This window comes from Trachypithecus francoisi, unplaced genomic scaffold (assembly GCF_009764315.1).
Source record: "Trachypithecus francoisi isolate TF-2019V2 unplaced genomic scaffold, Tfra_2.0 Lachesis_group11, whole genome shotgun sequence".
Taxonomy (NCBI): domain Eukaryota; kingdom Metazoa; phylum Chordata; class Mammalia; order Primates; family Cercopithecidae; genus Trachypithecus; species Trachypithecus francoisi.
The window spans coordinates 62,410,074-62,431,024 of record NW_022681456.1 but is presented as its reverse complement, the minus strand read 5'-3'; the positions used below and the strand labels follow the sequence as shown (position 1 = coordinate 62,431,024).

Below are 20,951 nucleotides of genomic sequence, written 5' to 3'. Positions count from 1 at the left end.
TAGGCAGCATATATATAACTATATAACTATAGGTTAGTGAGCTATACTTTGAACAGTAGACTTTAGAGGATGTTCAGTTTGAGAAGTGAAAGTCCCCAACTAAGTAAGAGTACAAGTTTGAACATTTTGTGTTAAATGTAAAACAAAAACAAGTCTTTAGCCAATGGAAAATAGTCAAATGAAGTCTTGTTTTGTGATCTTGGGAAAGCTGTCTACTGTGTGATGCCATCTACTTAAGTCACCTATAGGTTGACAAGCCCAAAAGTCTAAGGGAAGTTTCTTTAGTTGAGAGACATGACCTAAGTTTCAAGACTCTGAAGTTTTGCTGCAGCATGAGTAGTAAGAAGAAATAGGGCAGATTTTCTCTGGTGTCACTTTCAAAAGACTCAGTTTCCAGGTTCTAGGTTATGGAAGGCTTAATCATCAGCAGATGGGTCATGGAAAGCTTTCTTCACCTGGTGAAAATATACTTTGGCATAATGCATCAGTGTTTTGCAGTATTGACTTATATTAGCAAATAAGTCCAGGAGATACATGAGGCTCTATTTTCAAAGACACGGGACTCCTTTTTATAACGGGCCAATTTGTCATTTCCCACTGGGGTTGATCTAATTGCCATTAAGGCCAGTGGTGAAACTTTTGGCCAAGTTAATCCAATAAACTTTATTAATTTAGCTAATTTTAGTTTCAAGATGCCATTCATCCTTGTAACATTTTGAAAGGACTGAGGATGATAAGGGCAATAGTAATGCCATTGGATTTGTAAAATCTTATTTAATTGTTTGATAACCTGTCCAGTAAAGTGAGTTCCCCTATCTCTGGAAATCTATCCGGGGATGCCTACAGAAGAAAAATGATTTTAAATAAAATTTTTGTTACTGTTGTGACATCAGCTTTTCTACAGGGGAAAGCCTTAATCCATTCTAAAAATAGACACACTATCACAAGAATATATTGTTATCCCACTAAGGGTGGCAATTGAATGCAATCCATTTGTAGATGTTTAAATGGCCCAGCAGGTGATGGAAATATACCACTTGAATCTTTAAGGGTCTTCCTGGGATTACTGGTTTGACAAGCCACACAATGGTTACAAACCATTTCTGTTGTTTTAGAACAACCATCCCACCAGTACTTTTTAACAATTTGAACCATTTTATCCATACAGTGATGAATAATGGAGTACAGGACTTTTAAGAGTGGCATTTTCAGGGCCTCAGGAAAGACTAGGCAGCTATCCAGGCTCTTGGCAAGTCCTTATTTAGCATTAAGTTTGCATCCTTTTAGACAACATTTTTGTTGTTCCAATTCAGGTGCACAGCATTGTTTATTGAACGAATGATCATAAGTAATTTGATTTGAGTTGACTTTATGGAGTTCATACAGATTGCATATTTTAACAATTTCAGTATTAGTCAACTTGGTGTGAAAATCTGCTAATCCCTTCCATTAACATTTAGGTTTAGTTTTATGAATATGAGCTTCAGTTTTAATAATAGCAACCTATCAGGGCAGTAGAATAGCTGAAAGAAATTAATCTACCTATGACCCTTCTTGATGGGATTTCCACTAGAAATGAGAAATGCTCTTTGTTTCAATAACACTCCAAAATCATGGACCACTCCAAAGGTGTATCTATTATCTGTATAAATGTTAACTTAGGCCAGGCATGGTGGCTCACACCTGCAGTCTCAGCACTTTGGGATACTGAGGTAGGAGGATCCTTTGAGCCCAGGACTTTGAGACCAGCCTGGGCAACATAGTGAGACCCCATCTCTACAGAAAAGAAGAAGAAGGAGAAGGAGAAGGAGAAGAGAAGGAGAAGGAGAAGAAGAAGAAGAAGAAGAAGAAGAAGAGAGAAGAGAGAAGAGAGAAGAGAGAAGAGAGAAGAGAGAAGAGAGAAGAGAGAAGAGAGAAGGAAGAAGGAAGAAGGAAGAAGAAGAAAATTAGCCAGGTCATGGAAAGGTCATCATCCTCCCACCTCAGCCTCCCAAGTAGCTGGGACTATAGGAATGGTGGCACATGCCTGTTGTCCCTGCTACTTAGGCTGAGGTGAGAGCATCACTTGAGCCCAGGATATTGAGGCTTTGGTGATCACACCACTATCCTCCAGACTGGGCAACAGATTGAGAACCAGCCTAGAAAAAAAAAAAAAAAAAAAACGTAAAAATCAATAGTAACTTACTTGTTTTGTTTCTGGCTACATGACAAGCCCTAGTAAGAGAATATAATGTTGCAGGTTGTGCTAATTTAAACTGTGAAAGAGTTCCCTTTTCTGTTAGTTCATACTGAGTGGTTACAGCATATTCTGTTTGGTATCTCCTTTGTATATTTTTTGGCATAAGACCCATTAACAAAAAGTATTAATTCAGGATTATCTAATAGAATGTCCCATAAATCAATGTGAGGGGTCAATAGTTGAGATACCACACTCACACATTTATGGTTTTCTCCATCATTAGGCAGAGGTAGCAAAGTGACAGGGCTAAGCAGAGATTACAATATTCGAGATGCAGATTTGGAGGTTACAGGAGAAAGATGTCATAAGATGTTAGTCTGCTTGGGTCTGACTGGAATCTAATAAACTTACAACTGTATGTGGGACTCATAGGTACAGTTTCGTTTCCTGATACTAGGTCAGATGAGGTTTCTTCTAATTTAGCTGCTGCTGCCACTATTTTCAGACAACTTGAATATGCTCTGGCCACTAGATCTAACTGGAGACTCTAAAAGCAATCATTGTCTTTCCCCTCGTTCCTGAGCCAGGACTCCCAAGGCCTGATCATCATGTTTGTAAACAAACAATGTAAAACATTTTGTATAATTCAGGAGCCTTAAAGCTGAAGGCTGTTGTAAGGCCAGTTTTATTTGATGGGAAGTTCATGACTACCTTCCCATAGCAAAGACTTTGATACGGTTTGGCTGTGTCCCCACCCAAATCTCATCTTGAATTGTAGCTCCCATAATCCCCACATGTCATGAGAGGGACCTGGTAGGAGGTTAATTGAGTGATGGGGGTTGGTTTTTCCAATGCTGTTCTCAGGATAGTGAATAAGAGATCTGATGGTTTTATAAAGGGCAGTTCCCTTGCACATGCTCTCTTGCCTGCCACCATGTAAGACGTGCCTTTGCTCCTCCTTTGCCTTTTGCTATGATTGTGAGGCCTCCTCAGCCATATGGAACTGTGAGTTCATTAAACCTCTTTTTCTTTATAAATTACCCAGTCTTGGGTATTTCTTCAAAGCAGTGTGAAAATGAACTAATACAGACTTCAAGACAGATTTTTTTGTAAGTTTATATGAGGGGGATGCCAACAGAAAAAGGTTGAGGACCCAAGTTTTAAAGTATCCCCAAAGTCCAAGGAATCCTTTTAATTATCTCTTAGTCATGAGTCTAGGGAAACCTTGGATTGACTTTTTTTTTTCAGGTGACAGGAAAATTCTCTTTTCAGTCAAATAATGTCTTAATAGACCTTTTCTTTAGAGAATAAAGTTTTCCCATGGAGGCTTTATGTCCCTTGTGAGGTAATGGTTGTAAGAAATAAGTTGAATCTATGACAGAGTTTTATTTGGTAGAAGAACATAACTATAAATTATCTACATGTTAAATACAGTAGAATTTCTAGGAAATTGTGAGATTGACAGGTCTTGGTGTAATGCCTGAAAAAAATAACATGAGGCATCAGTGGACCCCTGTGGCATTACAGTCCAGGTGTATTGCTGGTTTTTCCAAATAAAGGCAAACAAGTATTGGTTCTTCTTATCAAGTGGAATGCTAAAGAAGACAGAGCAGAGATCTATCACTGTGAATCATTTGGAAGCTGTAGGCACACTAGATAACAAAGTGTTAGGATTTGGAACTACAGGAAATTTTGGAATTATAATTTTATTTATTGCACACAAGTCTTGAACAAATCTCTAACCTCATCCATTGGTTCTTTTAGCTAACAGAATTAGAGTATTATAGAGACTAGTACAAGTAATTACAAGTATTTGTTTTATCAACTCCTCTACAATTGGTGAAAGTTCTTGGATTGCCTCTAACTTTAGAGGTAAATGGAGAAATTTAGGCAATGGCTTAGAATGGTCTAGTTGGATATTTACAGGTTCAGGATTTGCTATTTTTTTCTGTCAGTGGAAGAGGAAGCCCACAGATATTGGGGAACTCTGGAAAGGTTGGGGTTGGTATAAGTTTGGCTTTCAATGTTATCAACTCCCACTTGTAAGAACAAAGCAGTTTAGGTTCAGGAGGATCAGAGACTTCTAGGGTTATTTTTCCTTCTGAAGAGAGCTTTATGTGTCTTCTCAGGTTAGAAAGCAAATCTCATCCCAGTACCTATACTGGAGAGGTGTCACATAGTAAGAAGGCATGCTTCTCTGAAACTAGTTCAGCATTTCAGCTGGTTTAGTGATAGGAATTCTCTGAACTAGATTTGAAACCCCCACCACAGAAATATTTTTTTACTCCAAGATATTTGTTGGTTTATTAGGATGGGATTTAAAGTCGTTAAGGTGGTTCCATTATCCACCAACACTGTGTATACATTGACTCCCCATTGATCTGGATCTGAGTTTCCTTAAAAACATAAGGGTATTATAGGAAGTAACTTACCAGAGAATCCCTCAGAACCCCACTCATGTTAATTATTGTCTTGAGAGTCAAAGCGTTGGGAATTTTCTCTAACAGAGGAAGTTAGAGACTGATACTAGAGTGGACAATCTTTTTTCCAATGGCCTATTTCTAATGATGGCAAACATCTTAAGGTACAGGGTTTCTTTGTTCAGGACCTCTTGATTTTGAGTTATGATATGAATGAAGAGGCCCTCTTGAACTTTGTCCCTGTAGCTGTTGCAGCTGTAAACATAGAAGCCTTTGATATTTTTTCTTTCAGCGTTTCACCTTTTTCTTGTTCTAAAGTTCTCTAAAAATGTTCAACCATGATGACTAATTCAGCTGTATCAGTAACTTCCCATCCAATCTTTCATTTTTTAATCAGGTCACCAAGCTTTGGTCAGAGTTCATGGATGAATAAGGCTGTAAGAGCTATTTTAGTTTCAACAGGAAATTTTCCCTGCTGTATTTTAAGACCAGAATATTTAACAAATCTAGCTTGTAATCAGAAACTAATTTATTTCTTTTTCTTTGTATACATAGTTGAATAATGGACCAATCTTTTGTGGGAAGACAATAGGGATTATTTCCAGCAGTTTTTCAGCTGTTTTTCTGGCATCATTTTTACCATCCCTAGAAGTAACTATTGAAGAGTCAGCAGTCCTTTCCTCAGGCTTATCCCATCCTGCTCTTTTTATCCATTTGTGTACATCTCTGTGTCTTAATATTATGTGTATAAACTGATATAAATCAGGAAATCCAGGGCCATAGACTCCTATGAGGATTCTCAATTCCTCAGATAATTTTTGTGGATTTTCTTTGCAATTTGGAAAATATTTTGCTATGGCTCTGAGTTCAGTTTTTGACCAAGGAGTAAAATTATTTATAAGAACCAAACCTGGGTATTCTGAGGGCCTAACTTTATGAGGCATTTACTTAACTTCCTTTCTCTCTTTGTTCTCCAGATAAAAACGTAATTCAGCAAAAGGATTAGTAGGTTTAGGAGAAAGAGATGGTTTCACAAAGGAATTTGTGAATTTAGAATAATTAGGTAGAGGAGAATAAAGGCAGGAAAAAAGTCACATCAGTTACCACATAATTTCCTTACTTTTGCCCTCAATTTATTGCTTAAGCTTTTCCGTTTTCTTATTTGATTTTAGTAAATAAGCTTTTTTTGTTTTTTTGTTTGTTTGTTTTTGGAGACAGGGTCATGCTCTGTCACCTAAGCTGGAGTGCAGTGGTGCCCTCACAACTCACTGAAGCATTGACCTTCTAGGCTCAAGTGATCCTCCCATCTCAGCCTGTTGAGTGGCTGAGACCACAGGCATGGGCCAGCTAATTTTTTTTTTTTTTTTTTTTTGTAGAGACTAAGTCTCACTATATTGCCCAGGCTGGTCTTGAACTCCTAGGCTCAAGCAATCCTCCCACTTAGGCCTCCCAAAGTGTTGAGATTACAGGCATGAACCACTGAGCCTGGCTTTAGTACAGAGTCTTTTAGAGAGGCAATTTTGGATCAGCTAGTTCTTTGTAAGCCTCTGTATACCAATCAAAAACTGCATGCCATTGTTTCTGAGGTATTTAGGATCCATTCTTTTCCATTATGTCCCATAAATGAACAATTTTATCTATATTAAAATTTCCCCAATGCGGCCGCTGCAACTTCTAATTATTTCTTGTAGGCATACCCATTTTTCTAGAAAGGCACAAGTTTGGGGTCTATAATTTCTAAACATAAAATTTGATGGTGTTCCCAGCAGAGAAGTCCCAGACTCCTTAGATATTGACAAACCCATAATATTCTGTCTTTTTAAAATTCTATCTACCTGAGGCTTCCAACTACAAACTCAGTCTAGTTCCTATTGAATACCCAGTTTAACCTTCAGATCCCAATCTGGATTCCAGATCTATTCTGTGCACTAGTGTACTAGACTGGACCCAGTCTAGATTATGTCAAGCACTCAAATTTGATCTCTGGGTCCAACAGGGAATAAAATGATTCAGATAAACTTGGAGCGCTCAAGACGCAAATTGTGGAACTTGAAATCTGAGAGGGGGCCGGGCGCGGTGGCTCAAGCCTGTAATCCCAGCACTTTGGGAGGCCGAGACGGGCGGATCACAAGGTCAGGAGATCGAGACCATCCTGGCTAACACGGTGAAACCCCGTCTCTACTAAAAAAAAAAAATACAAAAATCTAGCCGGGCGAGGTGGCGGGCGCCTGTAGTCCCAGCTACTGCGGAGGCTGAGGCAGGAGAATGGTGTAAACCCGGGAGGCAGAGCTTGCAGTGAGCTGAGATCCGGCCACTGCACTCCAGCCCGGGCGACAGAGCAAGACTCCGTCTCAAAAAAAAAAAAAAGAAATCTGAGAGGGACTTAACCAGGACCTCCAGATGCAGTGAGAAAGCAGTGAGCTCCATGGACTCAGCAGGTACCTTTTGCCTGGTTCCTTGATACACCCAGTGGCATGGTCCAAGGGTGGGTGGGGTGTCTCCTTTGAATCCCACTTCTGACACCAAACGTAAAGAAAATCTAAAGCACAGTAAAATTTTAGAGTTTATTTGCGTAAGAAGTAATTCATGAGTTGGTGAACACCAGACCAACAGAGATTTCGCATTCCAATGCAGAACATCAGAGGCAAGCATTTATGCGAAGATGCAAAAGTAAAACAAAGAAATGTGATTGACTTACAGTTATCTTTTGGGGAGGGGTACTTTTTTGGGAAGTTCTTAGTCACATAATTATATCTTAGTTGGCTGCTTCTGATTAACTAGAGTTAAGTTTAATTTCTATTCAACATAAGCATTTACCGGAAATGACCCCAGTTAAGTTTAGCTTATATCTGAGTGTGACCCCAGTCAGGTTCCACCTATATTTGCAATTTAAGCTACAGGAAGGTTACTTTTAAGCCCTAACTGGTTTTATTTGCTCAGAAAGTTTTCAGGCCTGGTATCCATTTTAATTTTACTTTAACATTTCTCATAACAATTTTATGAAGTAGATACTATTATCTCTATTTCACAGATGATGCAGATGAGGGACCTGAGGTACAAAGATGTTAAATAACTTGCTCAAGGTTACTTAGCTCAGACATATCAAGGCCAGAACTCACACTAAGGCAAAATATCTACAGAATACACACTTTTAACTATTACACTATTAACTCTTTCAAAAGAATTCCTTTGAAACCGGAGGAGAAATAATATTAGAAAAAGAGAGTAATATTAGAAAAAGAAAGTTTACCAGCCTTTTCCTTACATATCAATGTATAGTTTCACTTGTTACAGCAAGTATGTTTTACTTCTAATTCAAAAGTCATCAAATAAGATAAAATGTTCTGCTGGCACCTTGCAAAAAAAGGTATCCTGAAGGTCAAAGTCATATGAAAGGATGCTCAGCTCTATGAAACATGAGGAAAATGCAAATTATAACCACAATGTGATATCGCTATACATGCCAAAATGACTAAAATAAGAAAGAGAAAAAGATCAGGCGCGGTGGCTCACGCCTGTAATCCTAGCACTTTGGGAGGCTGAGGCGGGCGGATCACAAGGTCAGGAGATCGAGACCATCCTGGCTAACATGGTGAAACCCAGTCTCTACCAAAAATACAAAAAATTAGCTGGGCATGGTGGCACGTGCCTGTAGTACCAGCTACTTGGGAGGCTGAGGCAGGAGAATGGCATGAAACTGGGAGGCGGAGGTTGCCGTGAGCTGAGATCACGCCACTGCACTCCAGTCTGGGCAACAGAGCGAGACTCCATCTCAACAAAGAGAGAGAGAGAGAGAGAGAAATGATACCAATTTTGGTGACAACAAATGGAAACTATTGGATATGAAATAATTGGTATTCTTATAGGCTACTTGTGGGAGTATAAATTGATATAACCACTTTAGAAAACTATGTGGCAGTATCTATTAAAGCAGACATATGCATATACCAATACCCAGCAGTTCTACTCCTAGATATGTACCTAACAAATACGTACACTTATGAATGTTCAATAAATTTGTTTAAGAATATAGCAGTACTGTTCATAACAGTCACAAACTGAAAACAATCCAAATCTCCATCAACAGTTGAGTGGGTACATAAATTGTGGTGTAATGATAAAATGAAACACTATATTGCATTAAGAAGGAATAAAGGGCCGGGCGCGGTGGCTCATGCCTGTAATCCCAGCACTTTGGGAGGCCGAGGGAGGCGTATCACGAGGTCAGGAGATAGAGACCATCCTGGCTAATACAGTGAAACCCCATCTCTACTAAAAGTACAAAAAATTAGCTGGGCATGGTGGCAAGCGCCTGTAGTCCCAGCTACTCGGAGGCTGAGGAAAGAGAATGGCGTGAACCCGGGAGGTGGAGCTTGCAGTGAGCCGAGGGTGACAAAGCCAGACTCCGTCTCAAAAAAAAAAAAAGAAGGAATAAAGGATTACTAGGTGCAACATAAGGATAAATCTAACCAATATAATGAGTGAAGAAGCTAGACACAAAAATGTCTATAAGTGATTTCATTTATAGAAAGATTAAAAACAAGCAAAACTAATGTAAAGTGTTAGATGTCAGGAGAATGATTACTTTTGGTGAGGAGCAATGAATGGAAGAGAACATGAGGGGGTTCTGAGGTGATGTCAATATTCTATTTATTGATTTGTGCTAGTTCATAAGGTGTGTTCATATTGTGAAAATTCATCAGGGGCCAGGCGTGGTGGCATGCCTGTAATCCCAGTACTTTGGGAGGCCAAGGTGGGAGAATCAACTGAGCTAAGGAGTTCAAGACCAGCCTGGGCAACACAATGAGACCTCATCTCTACAAAAAAAAATTAATTAGCGGAGTATGGTAGTGCAAACCTGTGGTTCCAGCTACTCAGGAGGCTGAGGTGGGAGGATAACTTGGACCCTGGAGGTTGAGGCTGCAGTAAGCCATGATCATGCCAGTGCACTACAGCCTGGGTGACAGAGTTAAACCTTGGTTGAAAGAAGAAAGAAAGAGAGAAAGAGAGGAAGGGAGGAAGGGAGGAAGGAAGGAAGGAAAGAAGGAAGGAAGGAAGGAAGGAAGGAAGGAAGGAAGGAAGGAAGGAAGGAAGGAAGGAAGAAGGAAGGAAAATTTATCAGGCTGGAGACAGAATTTATGCATTTTCCTGTATATGTTATACTTCAATAAAAAAAATTCTTAAGGATACAGTGTTTTGGAATTAAAAATGATAACATTTTTAAAGTACCTGGAAATAATACTATTCATACTATAATAAAATGCTACTCAAGCCTGCATCTTGCCTTTCGAGATTCACAAGAAGCATATTATCTGTAGAAGTATATTTGAAAAGTGATCGATTAAAAAGTGCTGGAATGTCTCCAGCCTAGATCCATTGTTATCAAAGGTATCTGGCAGAGAGCTAAATGCTACTGGATCTCCAAAGACAAATTTAAAATGATTGTACTTAGAAGAAATAGGAATTACACTGTGCTGCCAAAGAAGTAAATATTTGTCTTCCACTGTGGTGAGATTAAAGAAAGAGCATCGATTTTTTTTTGTTTGTTTCCTTAATTTTTTAAAATAGTAACACTATAAGAAAGGGCTTCCTTATTCACTGATTCAAATACCAAATCTCAACTATGGCTGAATTTTAAGATGATGAACAAAGTATCTACTTTAGTCGTCTCCCTCACAACAAATCCATAGAAATGATAGGAAAGATACTTTAGAATAAGAATGAGAAGAAGGAGAAAAGAAGCGGGGAGCAGAAGGAAAAAGAGGAGGAGAAGCAGCAGTTAGTGGCACTTCGGCATGGGGGTAGAAGGGCACCTTTCAATGAATGAGAATCTTTGAGGAATCCCTAGGAAAGAAAACAAATAGGATCAACTGAAGAGGGAAACTTAATTACAAGCAAAAACAAACATTGTGAAAGGTGAGCAAAACTCACAGAGAGTTTGCTCCCAAGAGCATTTTATTTCAGAACAGTTCTATACCTCATGCTCTTAGAGGCAGTATAGCCATTTGTCCAGGCTGCTACAACAAATTAGCATAAACTGGGTGGTTTAAACAACAAAAACGTATATCTCACAGTTCTAGAGGCTAGGAAGTCCAAGATCAAGGTGCCAGCAGATCCAGTGTCCTCTGGGGGTCAGCTCCCTCAGTTTTCAGTTGGCTAACTTCACACTGTATCCTTAACATGGTTCCATAGTGTAGTGGTTAGTATGTCTGCTTTACGCACATTGTATCCTTAAATGGCAGACAGCGGAGCTCTCTCCTGTCTCTTATGAGGACACTAATCTCATCACGGGAGCTCCCCTTTCATCACCTAATTACCTCCCAAAGGCACCATCTCTGAATATCACCACCTTAGGGATTCAGGGTTTAGCATATGAATTTGGGGGAACACAAACATTCAGTCCATAGCACACAGTAATGCGCTGTAGTATGCTAAAGGGGAAGGGATCCATAAGGAAGGCTACTAAGGAGGAAGGTATAGGTGTGGTAAGCAGGGGACAAAGAATATCCTTGGTGGTCCAAAGAATCCCAGTTATTTCCATGAAGTAAGAGGACAGGTGCCCCATAAGCATGATGGGGGTGGTCATTGATGAAGAGGTTCAAGGCAGCAGTCCCCATGGGAGTAAAGCTGAGCAACAGCAAAGCACAGAATTGGGCACTGGTGTTACCAACACACAAAGACCGTGAATGTATAGTAGTCACCGATCTGCACATTTATGAGTTCGTTTGTTTTTGTTTTTTTTTTTTTCTGGTAGCACTCAGTATCCTGGGATAATAACAGAGAAGATAAAGGAATTGTGGTGTTTTTCCAGGAAAGTAAAACAAAAGACAGGGGTTAGGGAGTTGAGAGTGTTGGTGACATGGTGATCCAGGAGATCAACAGCCTAGGTTTTGGGGCTGAGTTTTGATACAGGAAGTATCAAAGGACTGGAGGTTGAAATAGAGAACAACAAAGATGGAAAGATAAGAGGTTGTGTGAGAATGACAAGGGTCTGTTGAACTAGATCTTGAATGGCCTTGGAAGAGACATGGGGGAGTGGTAATTTGGATTTGGAGAGGACAATGCATTCCAGGGAAGAGAACCACATGTGTAAAGACACATGCAAAGGGAAACGGTAAGAATTTCCATGTAACTAGATCACACATTGCATGGAGGAAAGTGGCATGAGATCAAGATGGAAACCCACATTAAGCCAGATTGTGAAGAGCCTATGGAGTTTGGGCATCATTTCCTCCCAGAGGCAGCAGCCAGCAGAAGTTCTCAGATAGCACTGTGCTGTATGGCTACGGCTGGACAGGTTGTATCCTGCACAGAGACTCCTTCATGGGGTCTAAACTCTAGGCTGAGCTCTGCTTGCCAAGCCATTCACCCTGCTTGCTCTGTAGCTGTTACCCCAGGAGGAAGAGGATATTTTCTTTAATTCTTCAACCCCTCAGGAGAGGGAGTCCTCTTTTAATTCATCTACCTGAGGGGCTGCATTTCTTTTTGGCTAGCAGTGGCTCTGTGTAGAGTGATGAGCAGACAGACTTCTCAGGGTGACTGCTCTGGCCATGGTGTAGAAGATGACCCAGAATGAGGAGACACAGTAAACATGGAGAGCAGAACAGTTTTCAGCAGTATTGCCTTTGGCCTAACCAAAGGCAGCCAAGAAGAAAGAAGAGGGGCCAGATCCAGAAGCGAACTCTGTAGTGCAATTAACACCAGGGGCTTATGGACGTAGGATGGTGGGAAAGGGAAAAGTTAAAGATGACTCAGATATATTCTCCACTGTGTTCCTAGAATAAAACCTGACAACATTATGCTCAATTAACATCTGTCAAATGAAAAAGAAATAGAGCTGCAAGTAACAAAAACATTTTTAAGGGAAAGATACTGTCTGCTGGGAGGAACCCATAGGAACTCATAAGAAACAGTACCTTTCATCATCATAAGCTTCCTCAATTTCAAGTGAGTTGCAGAGGTCAGAGAACTGGCCTGAAAATTTAGGGTTACTCCAGGCAGTTGTTTTCAGTCCTGGCTGAGCATTCCAATCACCTGAAAAGCTTTTAAAAACTCCAGTGCCCACAGTGGATCAATTAACTCCAAAATTCTGGGGATAGAACCTAGACATCAGCATTTTTTAAGACAGAGGCTCACTCTGTTGCCCAGACTGAAATACAGTGGTGGGATCATGGCTCACTGCAGCCTCAACCTCCCAGGCTCAGGTGATCCTCCCACCTCAGCCTCCTAAGTAGCTGGGACTACAGGAACACACCACCACATCTAGCTTATTTTTTTTTTCTTTTTTCTTTTTTTTTTTTTTTTGTAGAGACAAGGTCTCCCTATATTGCCCAGGCTGGTCTCAAACTCTTGGCCTTAAGCAATCCTCCCACCTCAGCCTCCCAAAGTGCTGGGATTACAGGTGTGAGCCACTGTGCCAGTCCAGACATCAACATTTTTTAAAGCTCCTGGGGTGGTTCCTATATATAACAACTGCTTTCATGGAATTTGCAATGTCTATTCTAGATTTCTAGATGTGATCAGTAGTATAGCATAGATAAGAGGTGGATCAGAGACAGAGCAGAATGGTTTAACTTATTTGACCATCTTGTCACAGTGGAAATCAATCATCCATTTCTTACAAAATCCTTTTACATAGTGACCACTTCTTCAAAATTAATTTCTACATCTTGACAAAACATCAAGAAATTCATTATGTGGCTTCATTGATTTTTATGAAACTGAATCATGGGCAAGATGTGGTTTTAAAAAAACAGAGCATTTTAAAATAATAACTTAAAGAGTAAATAATGCACAGGCTTGGAAATTATTTTAAGACCTCTCATTTTCTGCTAAGGTTATATGTGTACCAGGAGTCAAAAAGACCAAATGCTATAGAAAAATAAAAGGAACAGTTTAAAAATAATCTGAGGATCAGAATGAAGATATTTTGCAAAAATTAGAAAGGTGGTACACAAAAATAAAGAAAGCAAAAGGAAAACAAAACAAAAAACCCTAAGGCCTAGACCTAGATTCTAGGCCTGGGCTTTCCCCCTAAATATTGCACTGAAACTTAGAGGCCACCTCACGTCACTGAGCCTCATTTTCCTCATCTATAATAAGCATTCTCACCTGGTGAGTTTCAGTCCTCTCTAGCAGCCAAACATTCTCTGATTCTATCATTGTAAGTCAAAGATGAGCAGGCTAAAAGTAATTTAAGCCTCACCATTCTTGATATGAAGGCAAGAGCAGCATCGCTTGCCAAAGAGAAGGACCCACCCCAGGCCACCGCTGTTTTTACTGATCCACAACAGATAAGAATTTCAGAGTAAAGTCTGGAAACTTTTGTAGTTATTTAACTATTTCTGTTAAATCACATAATAAAATATTGAGCCTTGTATTTTGTATATCTTTGTATTTTTATCTTATCTTTTTAGTAATCAATTTTTATTATAGTTTATAATAGTGTAAATCCACAGCAAATTAGAAATTTTAAATATTTCATCTTTCACCATGGATAGTTTGGAATACACTAAGCTGGAGAATCATAATTGCATTTTAACATCAATGCAAACGTGCACACAGAAGGGAAAAAAGCAAATGCAGGCAAATTAATTTTTACCTTGCTCATTTTGAATTTTATTTTAGAGGCCCATTTCATTTGGTCTTAGATCATGGCTATTAAAAGTTATTTTCGGCCGGGCGCGGTGGCTCAAGCTTGTAATCCCAGCACTTTGGGAGGCCGAGACGGGCAGATCACAAGGTCAGGAGATCGAGACCATCCTGGCTAACATGGTGAAACCCCGTCTCTACTTAAAAAAATAATACAAAAAACTAGCCGGGCGAGGTGGCGGGTGCCTGTAGTCCCAGCTACTTGGGAGGCTGAGGCAGGAGAATGGCGTGAACCTGGAAGGCGGAGCTCGCAGTGAGCTGAGATCCGGCCACTGCACTCCAGCGTGGGCGACAGAGCAAGACTCCGTCTCAAAAAAAAAAAAAAAAAGAAAAAAGAAAAGGTTATTTTATGCTACAAGTTTGTATAAACTGCTAGAGGCTTTTTAAAAGAAAACAGCCTGTATTAGAAAACAGGTGGTAAGGGGTTGGTTGGAGATGGAGTTTCGGAGTTTGGCTCTTGCTGCCCAGGCTGGAGTGCAATGATACAATCTCAGCTCACTGCAACTCACTCTGCCTCCTGGGTTCAAGTGATTCTCTTGCCTCAGCCTCCCAAGTAGCTTAGGATTACAGGTGCCCACCACCATGCCCAGCTAATTTTTGTATTTTTAGTAGAGATGTGGTCTCACCATGTTAGCCAGGCTGGTCTCAAACTCCTGACCTCGGGTGATCCACCTGCCTCAGCCTCCCAAAGTGCTGGGATTATACGCATGAGCCACTATGCCCAGCCAAGTACTTTCTTTTTTGAGAAAAGAATTAAGTCACTCCCTTCTGATTGGAAATGGCTAATCATAGGGTTTCAAGCTATTAATATAGAGACACCCTTGTTTAAAAATAAGGAAGTCTGCATAATGAGGTTGGTTTTCCCAAGATTATGCAGCTAGTGAATGGGAAAGTCTAGGTTCCCACCCAAGACGCTCTTCTCAGGCTTGCCTGCACTTTCTCTGCTGCCCTAGTCTCCTCCGCCATAAGAAGTGTTCAGGTGGGTACCAGAGGGTGAATGCTTACATAAGCCTCACTTCCAAGTACTTGAAATAGGGTAACAAATATCAAAAATAATGTGGAGTGCTTATGAATCACCTTAATATGTAAATGACCATGTTCTATTTAGAGCTTTCTGCAGATAGACAAGATCAATGTTTGTTCTGAAGTGATTTGCACATCACACAGAAAAATATGAGAGAAAATCTATGCTCTCCACACCATATGTCTTGATGTCAAGACTGGTTTGATCTGTGTTACCAATAGACATGGCCCCAAATCAAACCACCTTGATCCTTTTAGGAAATCAGTAGGATATCAAATTTTAAAAAGTGAATATTCCTGAGAAATATCAAGTATTTGCAGAGATTCTATAATCAATGTGAGGAATCCAGAAACTGCATTGATCAGTTTAAAACATGGCTGTTCAGTGAACTTAATGACTGTGCTATTTCACAGGAATATTTGGGAAAAAAATGAAATTGTTTATCAATTACTTGACTTATTTATCTAGACAATGCCAGAAAAATCCAGACTTCTGAATATGGACAATGCAAAAATGTATAGTCTATACTTATGGCATTGTCTAGTTTTAGCTTAAGAACATAGCATTTACTTGGCTTCATTATTTATTATTTACTAACAGATAATAAAATTAATAGCAATTTCGGGGTGGTACCATACTCTGAAACAATTAATAAAATATTTTATCTTCTTTGCACATTATTGTGACTTTTTAAAGGCAAAGAGTGAATGATTCTTCAATTCTTAGCGTCATTGATGTAAAGTCAATATTTGATAAAGGAACCAAAATGTTGCAAATGGAATCAGCTGATTAGGTGCAATGCATGTGTCCACTTTAATAAAAGCAATAATTCAGGTTGAAAAGAACTTCATTATCTTTTCTCAAGATAAATTTTAATGCAGGCCTGGTCTGAGAATACAATGCCATAAGTTCTGAATCTTCAGGTTCGTGCAACAAGTCATTTCTTAAGTGACCCTTAGCTGACTACATAAAATCTGAGTTGGTCTTGATTAGAATCTGTCCAGCTGTCAGTCTTTTGGCCTCTGAGATACAGAGGGCATATACCCATGATGCTGTGGGGTTATATAAGAGACAGTAAAGAGATGGGGGGGAGAATAAAATATAATTACACAGAGTTTCGTTTAAAACAAAAATTGATTGAGTTCTGCCTAAAGTGGCTTGCTGTTTCCTGTGCCAGGAACTACTGTGCAGGCCCAGCAGGAAGTGTGCTACAGAGCGGGATCACCTTACACCCTCGTTTTATGGTTCATTTCACTTATTTAATGCAATCTGAGAACCTGCAAAAGGAACATGTTAGAAGGAGGGAATAGGCTTTTTGTCTTGTTTTGTTGTTGTTGTTGTTTTTAAGTTTCTTTGAATCAAAGCATTTGTTTTTACAAGGTGCTTAAAGTCCCAGAGAGACAGGACTTCTAGAGTTGCACGATGAAGACATTTCTCTTTGTCACACAATTTAAAGCAAGACACAAAGTTATGTCTAGAGTTGAGTTATGTCTGTTTCCTTTGCTGTCCACTCACATAATTTTAAACATAAAGAATAACAACCATGCCCATGAATGGCCTAAATCATTTTGAATTCCATGTAAGTTCCTCCTACGGTCTCTAATTTGATAGAGAGCCCATGATGTTGCCGGGAATGTTAGAGAAAAGGAATATATTTAAGATGTAGAATAGCGATTCATTTGTCAAGCAGAGGAATGAGTTCATTTTACTATATTGTTTGGAAATGTGTGAATTGAACAGCTGGATTTCCTTGTGGTGGCATTCGCTGCTCCTCACACGCTGTCTGTTTTCCCCTCCAGAGACCTCAGTATGAACAACATCAGTCAGCTGCTCCCGAATCCCCTGCCCAGCCTCCGGTTCCTGGAGGAGTTGTAAGTATCACTGTAGTCTTGATGCATCCAGTCAACACTGGGCACATTCTTGTGTTTGTCTCTCATACTTACTGTGGGAACCAGATAAAACAAGGCAGAAAACCTGTCAGCACCAACAGTTTCGGAACATGAGGAAACACTTAGTTGGGAGGGGGCAAAAATAGAATTGCTTATGATTCTGGAAATCAACTTATAAAAGAGTTTACCATAAGGCTACAACTTTCTAAGGTGAGACTGAGCCAAACAAATTAAAATTTTAAAACAAAGCCTGTTTAAAAGAACTGGATAGCTCTTTGGAAATAGTTAAGCAGCAGGATATTAAAAGTTTGAATACTGGTTCATGTTTATTAAAATCGCAAGTAAAGCTATAATCAAAACCAAAAACTCCTGCTTGGTTCGGCTTGTGACAGGGAGAATTGAGTCCACATTTGTATAGCACCAAAACTTCTTGTCCTAATCACTTTTAATTACTATTTCCCTACTTTTAAATTTAGCTTCCCCCAAGGCTTCAGTAGAAAAATGTGAAATCCACAGAAGATTTAAAACTGGGCTCTTCCAAACACTAAAAATAAAAACTAAAAAAGGAGGAAGCTAAAATTAGTTAATGATGCACAGAGGAATTTTGATTAAGTCTAGTAACCACTTTTCTCAAGATGAAAAAGAACTGTGTAAATCAAAAATCTGCATTTAAAAATTCACTTGATCCTTTTACGCTTTTGAATGATGGGGATAAGGAGGTGATATCCCATCACAGCCCTGGTGAAGAACGTTTGGCATCATCAGTTGAGTCAGTCCTCTGACTGTTGATTAAAGGAATTGTTTAGGTAACGACCTCTTCTGAAAATATTTTCTTTATAAATCCTGAAGTCAGAGTCTAATTTGGGGGGTAATCTAAATTATTAATGCACCCCAGAATCTACCATGGGAGGTGGAAAGAAGGTTTCATCATAACCAAATTATACTACATTAATCATTTTCTCAAGAGAATAGGAGGATAACATATTGAAATTTCTCCCCTCTGGAGTTTTATCTATATTTATTTTTGACGGCATTATGTTTTATGAAATGCTATTGTTTTACTACTGAAATCAGTTGCATGTGATCAAATTGATATCAAGGGTTATGGTAGGGAATCTTAGATTTCTAGATTGTACAGCAAGTTTTTATCATTCAGGGAATGGATTTTCACTCTAGGTCCTAGGCCTTTTTTTTTTTTTCCCCCTGCCTTCTCTTTTGTCTCAGGACATTGCCATCGCTAGGATTTAACCTTCATGGGAGCTGGAACAATGTCTGTCTTAGTCATGGCTGGTACATAATAAATAATCTGTAAATTTTTAATGAATGAACTAATGAGAAAGCAAAATATGTAAAAGGAGTTTCTTATACATGTTAACTGCCTAAGAAAAAAATAACAGATTTTCATTGACATTAGTCAACACTTTTAAACATTATTTTAAATAATTTCCAAACATCAGAATTTTAAAAAATTATATCTGCCTTGTTCTCCCTATACTGTCACAATTAATATACAATAGTTAGCCCTGCTTACCCACCATATTTCTAAGGTATGCCCTTCCTATCCTTTTCCCTTTAATTCCCTTATAATATCCTATGGCAAAATGCTTCCCTTCTCCCCCAACACACACCTCAACTTTAGACCACAAGCTGAATCAATAAATAATTCACTTCCCCAAGGACTTTGTTTAATAGATTTCCTCTTTCAGTGACCCAACTCATTCAAAATAACTCCTCTTTCTTCATGAGGTGAATATTAATTCTGTTCCAAGGCCAGTTTTTACAAAGATAGTTGAAAAAAAATCACAAAAAAAGCAATGGTGTTTGGGGAGAGAACTACCATTTGAAAATGCTACTACTAATACTTTTCTGCATTGTCTTATTTTTATCTCTCTGGAAACTTCATCAAGTATCTTGACCATAGAATCACAGAATTTCAGAAATAAACGAGACCCTTTAAAGACTATTCATTCCATTGCCTCATTCTGTTCTGGAATTCTTTCTGCTAAGCCGGCTGACTTGCTGAATTTAAAATCAAGACTGCTTTTCCATATATAATTCTGTGCTGCACCTAACTGATGTCTTAAAGACATCATTATTCATTTAGTGGCAAAAGAAGTTAGTATTTACGAAACCTGGAAAAATGATCAACACTTCTTGGTTTATTCCTTTGTTCCCAAAGCTAAATTTAGGGGTTTGGGGAGGTTCTATGATTTTTTTGTTTAAAACAAAAAATCCTTTAACAGAACGTTTTTATTATGCTGTTGATTGTTTCTGGTAGACATATGCTTAAGTCTATATTCTCTTTTAGGCTATATGATCTTCAAAAATAATAATATAAGTGTAATAACAACAATAATAGCTTACTCTGTGCCAATCACTGTTGAAAGTGCTTTACACACATCATTTCAGCGAATTATAACCCCATAAAGGTACATATTATTATTCCCATTTAACAGATAAGAAAACTTATATACAGAGAAAATAAGGAACTTGCCCAACATAATGGAGTTGGTATGTATCAGAGCTAAGATTCAAACCTAGGTCAAAGCTAAGATTCAACATGACTTTCAAAGCCATGCTTGGAAAGTGGAGGGAGGTTTGGAATTGTGCATGGTTTATTTGTGCTTTTCTTTTCTCCAGTAGCACCTAGCACTGTGATTTCACAGTAGTTTGCATAGTGGAACACTTTTAAATGCTCTATAAACTGAGTTGTGTAATGATCAGTGTGTATATACGTGTCTGTGCATGTGTCTGGGAATGAGAAAGAAAGCAATAAAGAGCTGTGTTCCCAGAAGGAAGAGATTGGATATTCAGGTTAGTAATCTATGACTATTATATACTATCTATGAAAAAAGTATCATCAGAACTTTCAGGTGTAGAATTTCACCAATCTAGCATTGTTCAATAGGTCCAAAAGAGTCTTAGATCGTAGTTTGTACATGTAAGTACATATACTTAAGCACCATGTTTATATAGCATATATTTTACTTGAACTAATAAACAACCACCCATACAGCTAGATAGAGATGTTAACTCTCTGTCTCTCTTTCTCTGTGTGTGTGTGTGTGTGTGTGTGTTATGATAATTAGGACACTGTATGAAAATGTTAAGTCTTTCATTCAGCTTATTCAGCTCATTTTTGTGCTTTATCTCTTTATTCATTAAATATGAAACTGCCGCTGATACTATCAATAATATTAAGAAACCCCCCACCATAAAACTCAGTCTTTAAAAATCACTATCAACCGGGCGTGGTGGTTCACGCCTGTAGTCCCAGCACTTTGGGAGGCCGAGGCGGGCAGATCACAAGGTCAGGAGATTGAGACCATCCTGGCCAACGTGGTGAAACCCACCTCTACTAAAATACAAAAAAAAAAAAAAAATTAGCTGGGTGTAGTGGCAGGCACCTGTAGTCCCAGCTACTCAGGAGGCTGAGGCAGGGGAATCGCTTGAACCCAGGAGGCCGAGCTTGCAGTGAGCCAAGGTTGGGCCGTTGCACTCCAGTCTGGCGTCAGAGCAAGACTCTGTCTGAAAAAATAAAAAATAAAAAGAAATCACTATTAATAAAGTGACATTACCACTCTTCCCCTTAGCTCTAATTACCTGATACATCATTTCCCTCATTTAATTTCTTTAACTATATTATAAACTGTGTAGATAGCCATGCCATGGTTCACCTCTCATCCATGGCTAAGCCTTAACAAAGGTGTCACAGTTCAAAATCCTGTAAGAATCAATAAAGTGCTAGAGGTATCCACTGACTTAATGTTTAAAAATGCACGTAACTC

At 39.0% G+C, this 20,951-nt stretch overlaps 1 protein-coding gene across 1 annotated transcript in view; it reads left to right on the top strand.

Annotated features, from left to right (window-relative positions):
- LGR5 (leucine rich repeat containing G protein-coupled receptor 5) overlaps positions 1-20,951 on the top strand; it is a 149,670-nt gene that overhangs the window by 51,001 nt on the left and 77,718 nt on the right. Inside the window, exon 2 of the mRNA XM_033221267.1 lies at positions 17,074-17,145. Coding sequence (XP_033077158.1) covers positions 17,074-17,145 — 72 coding nt within the window. The remainder of the gene's footprint in view (positions 1-17,073; positions 17,146-20,951) is intronic.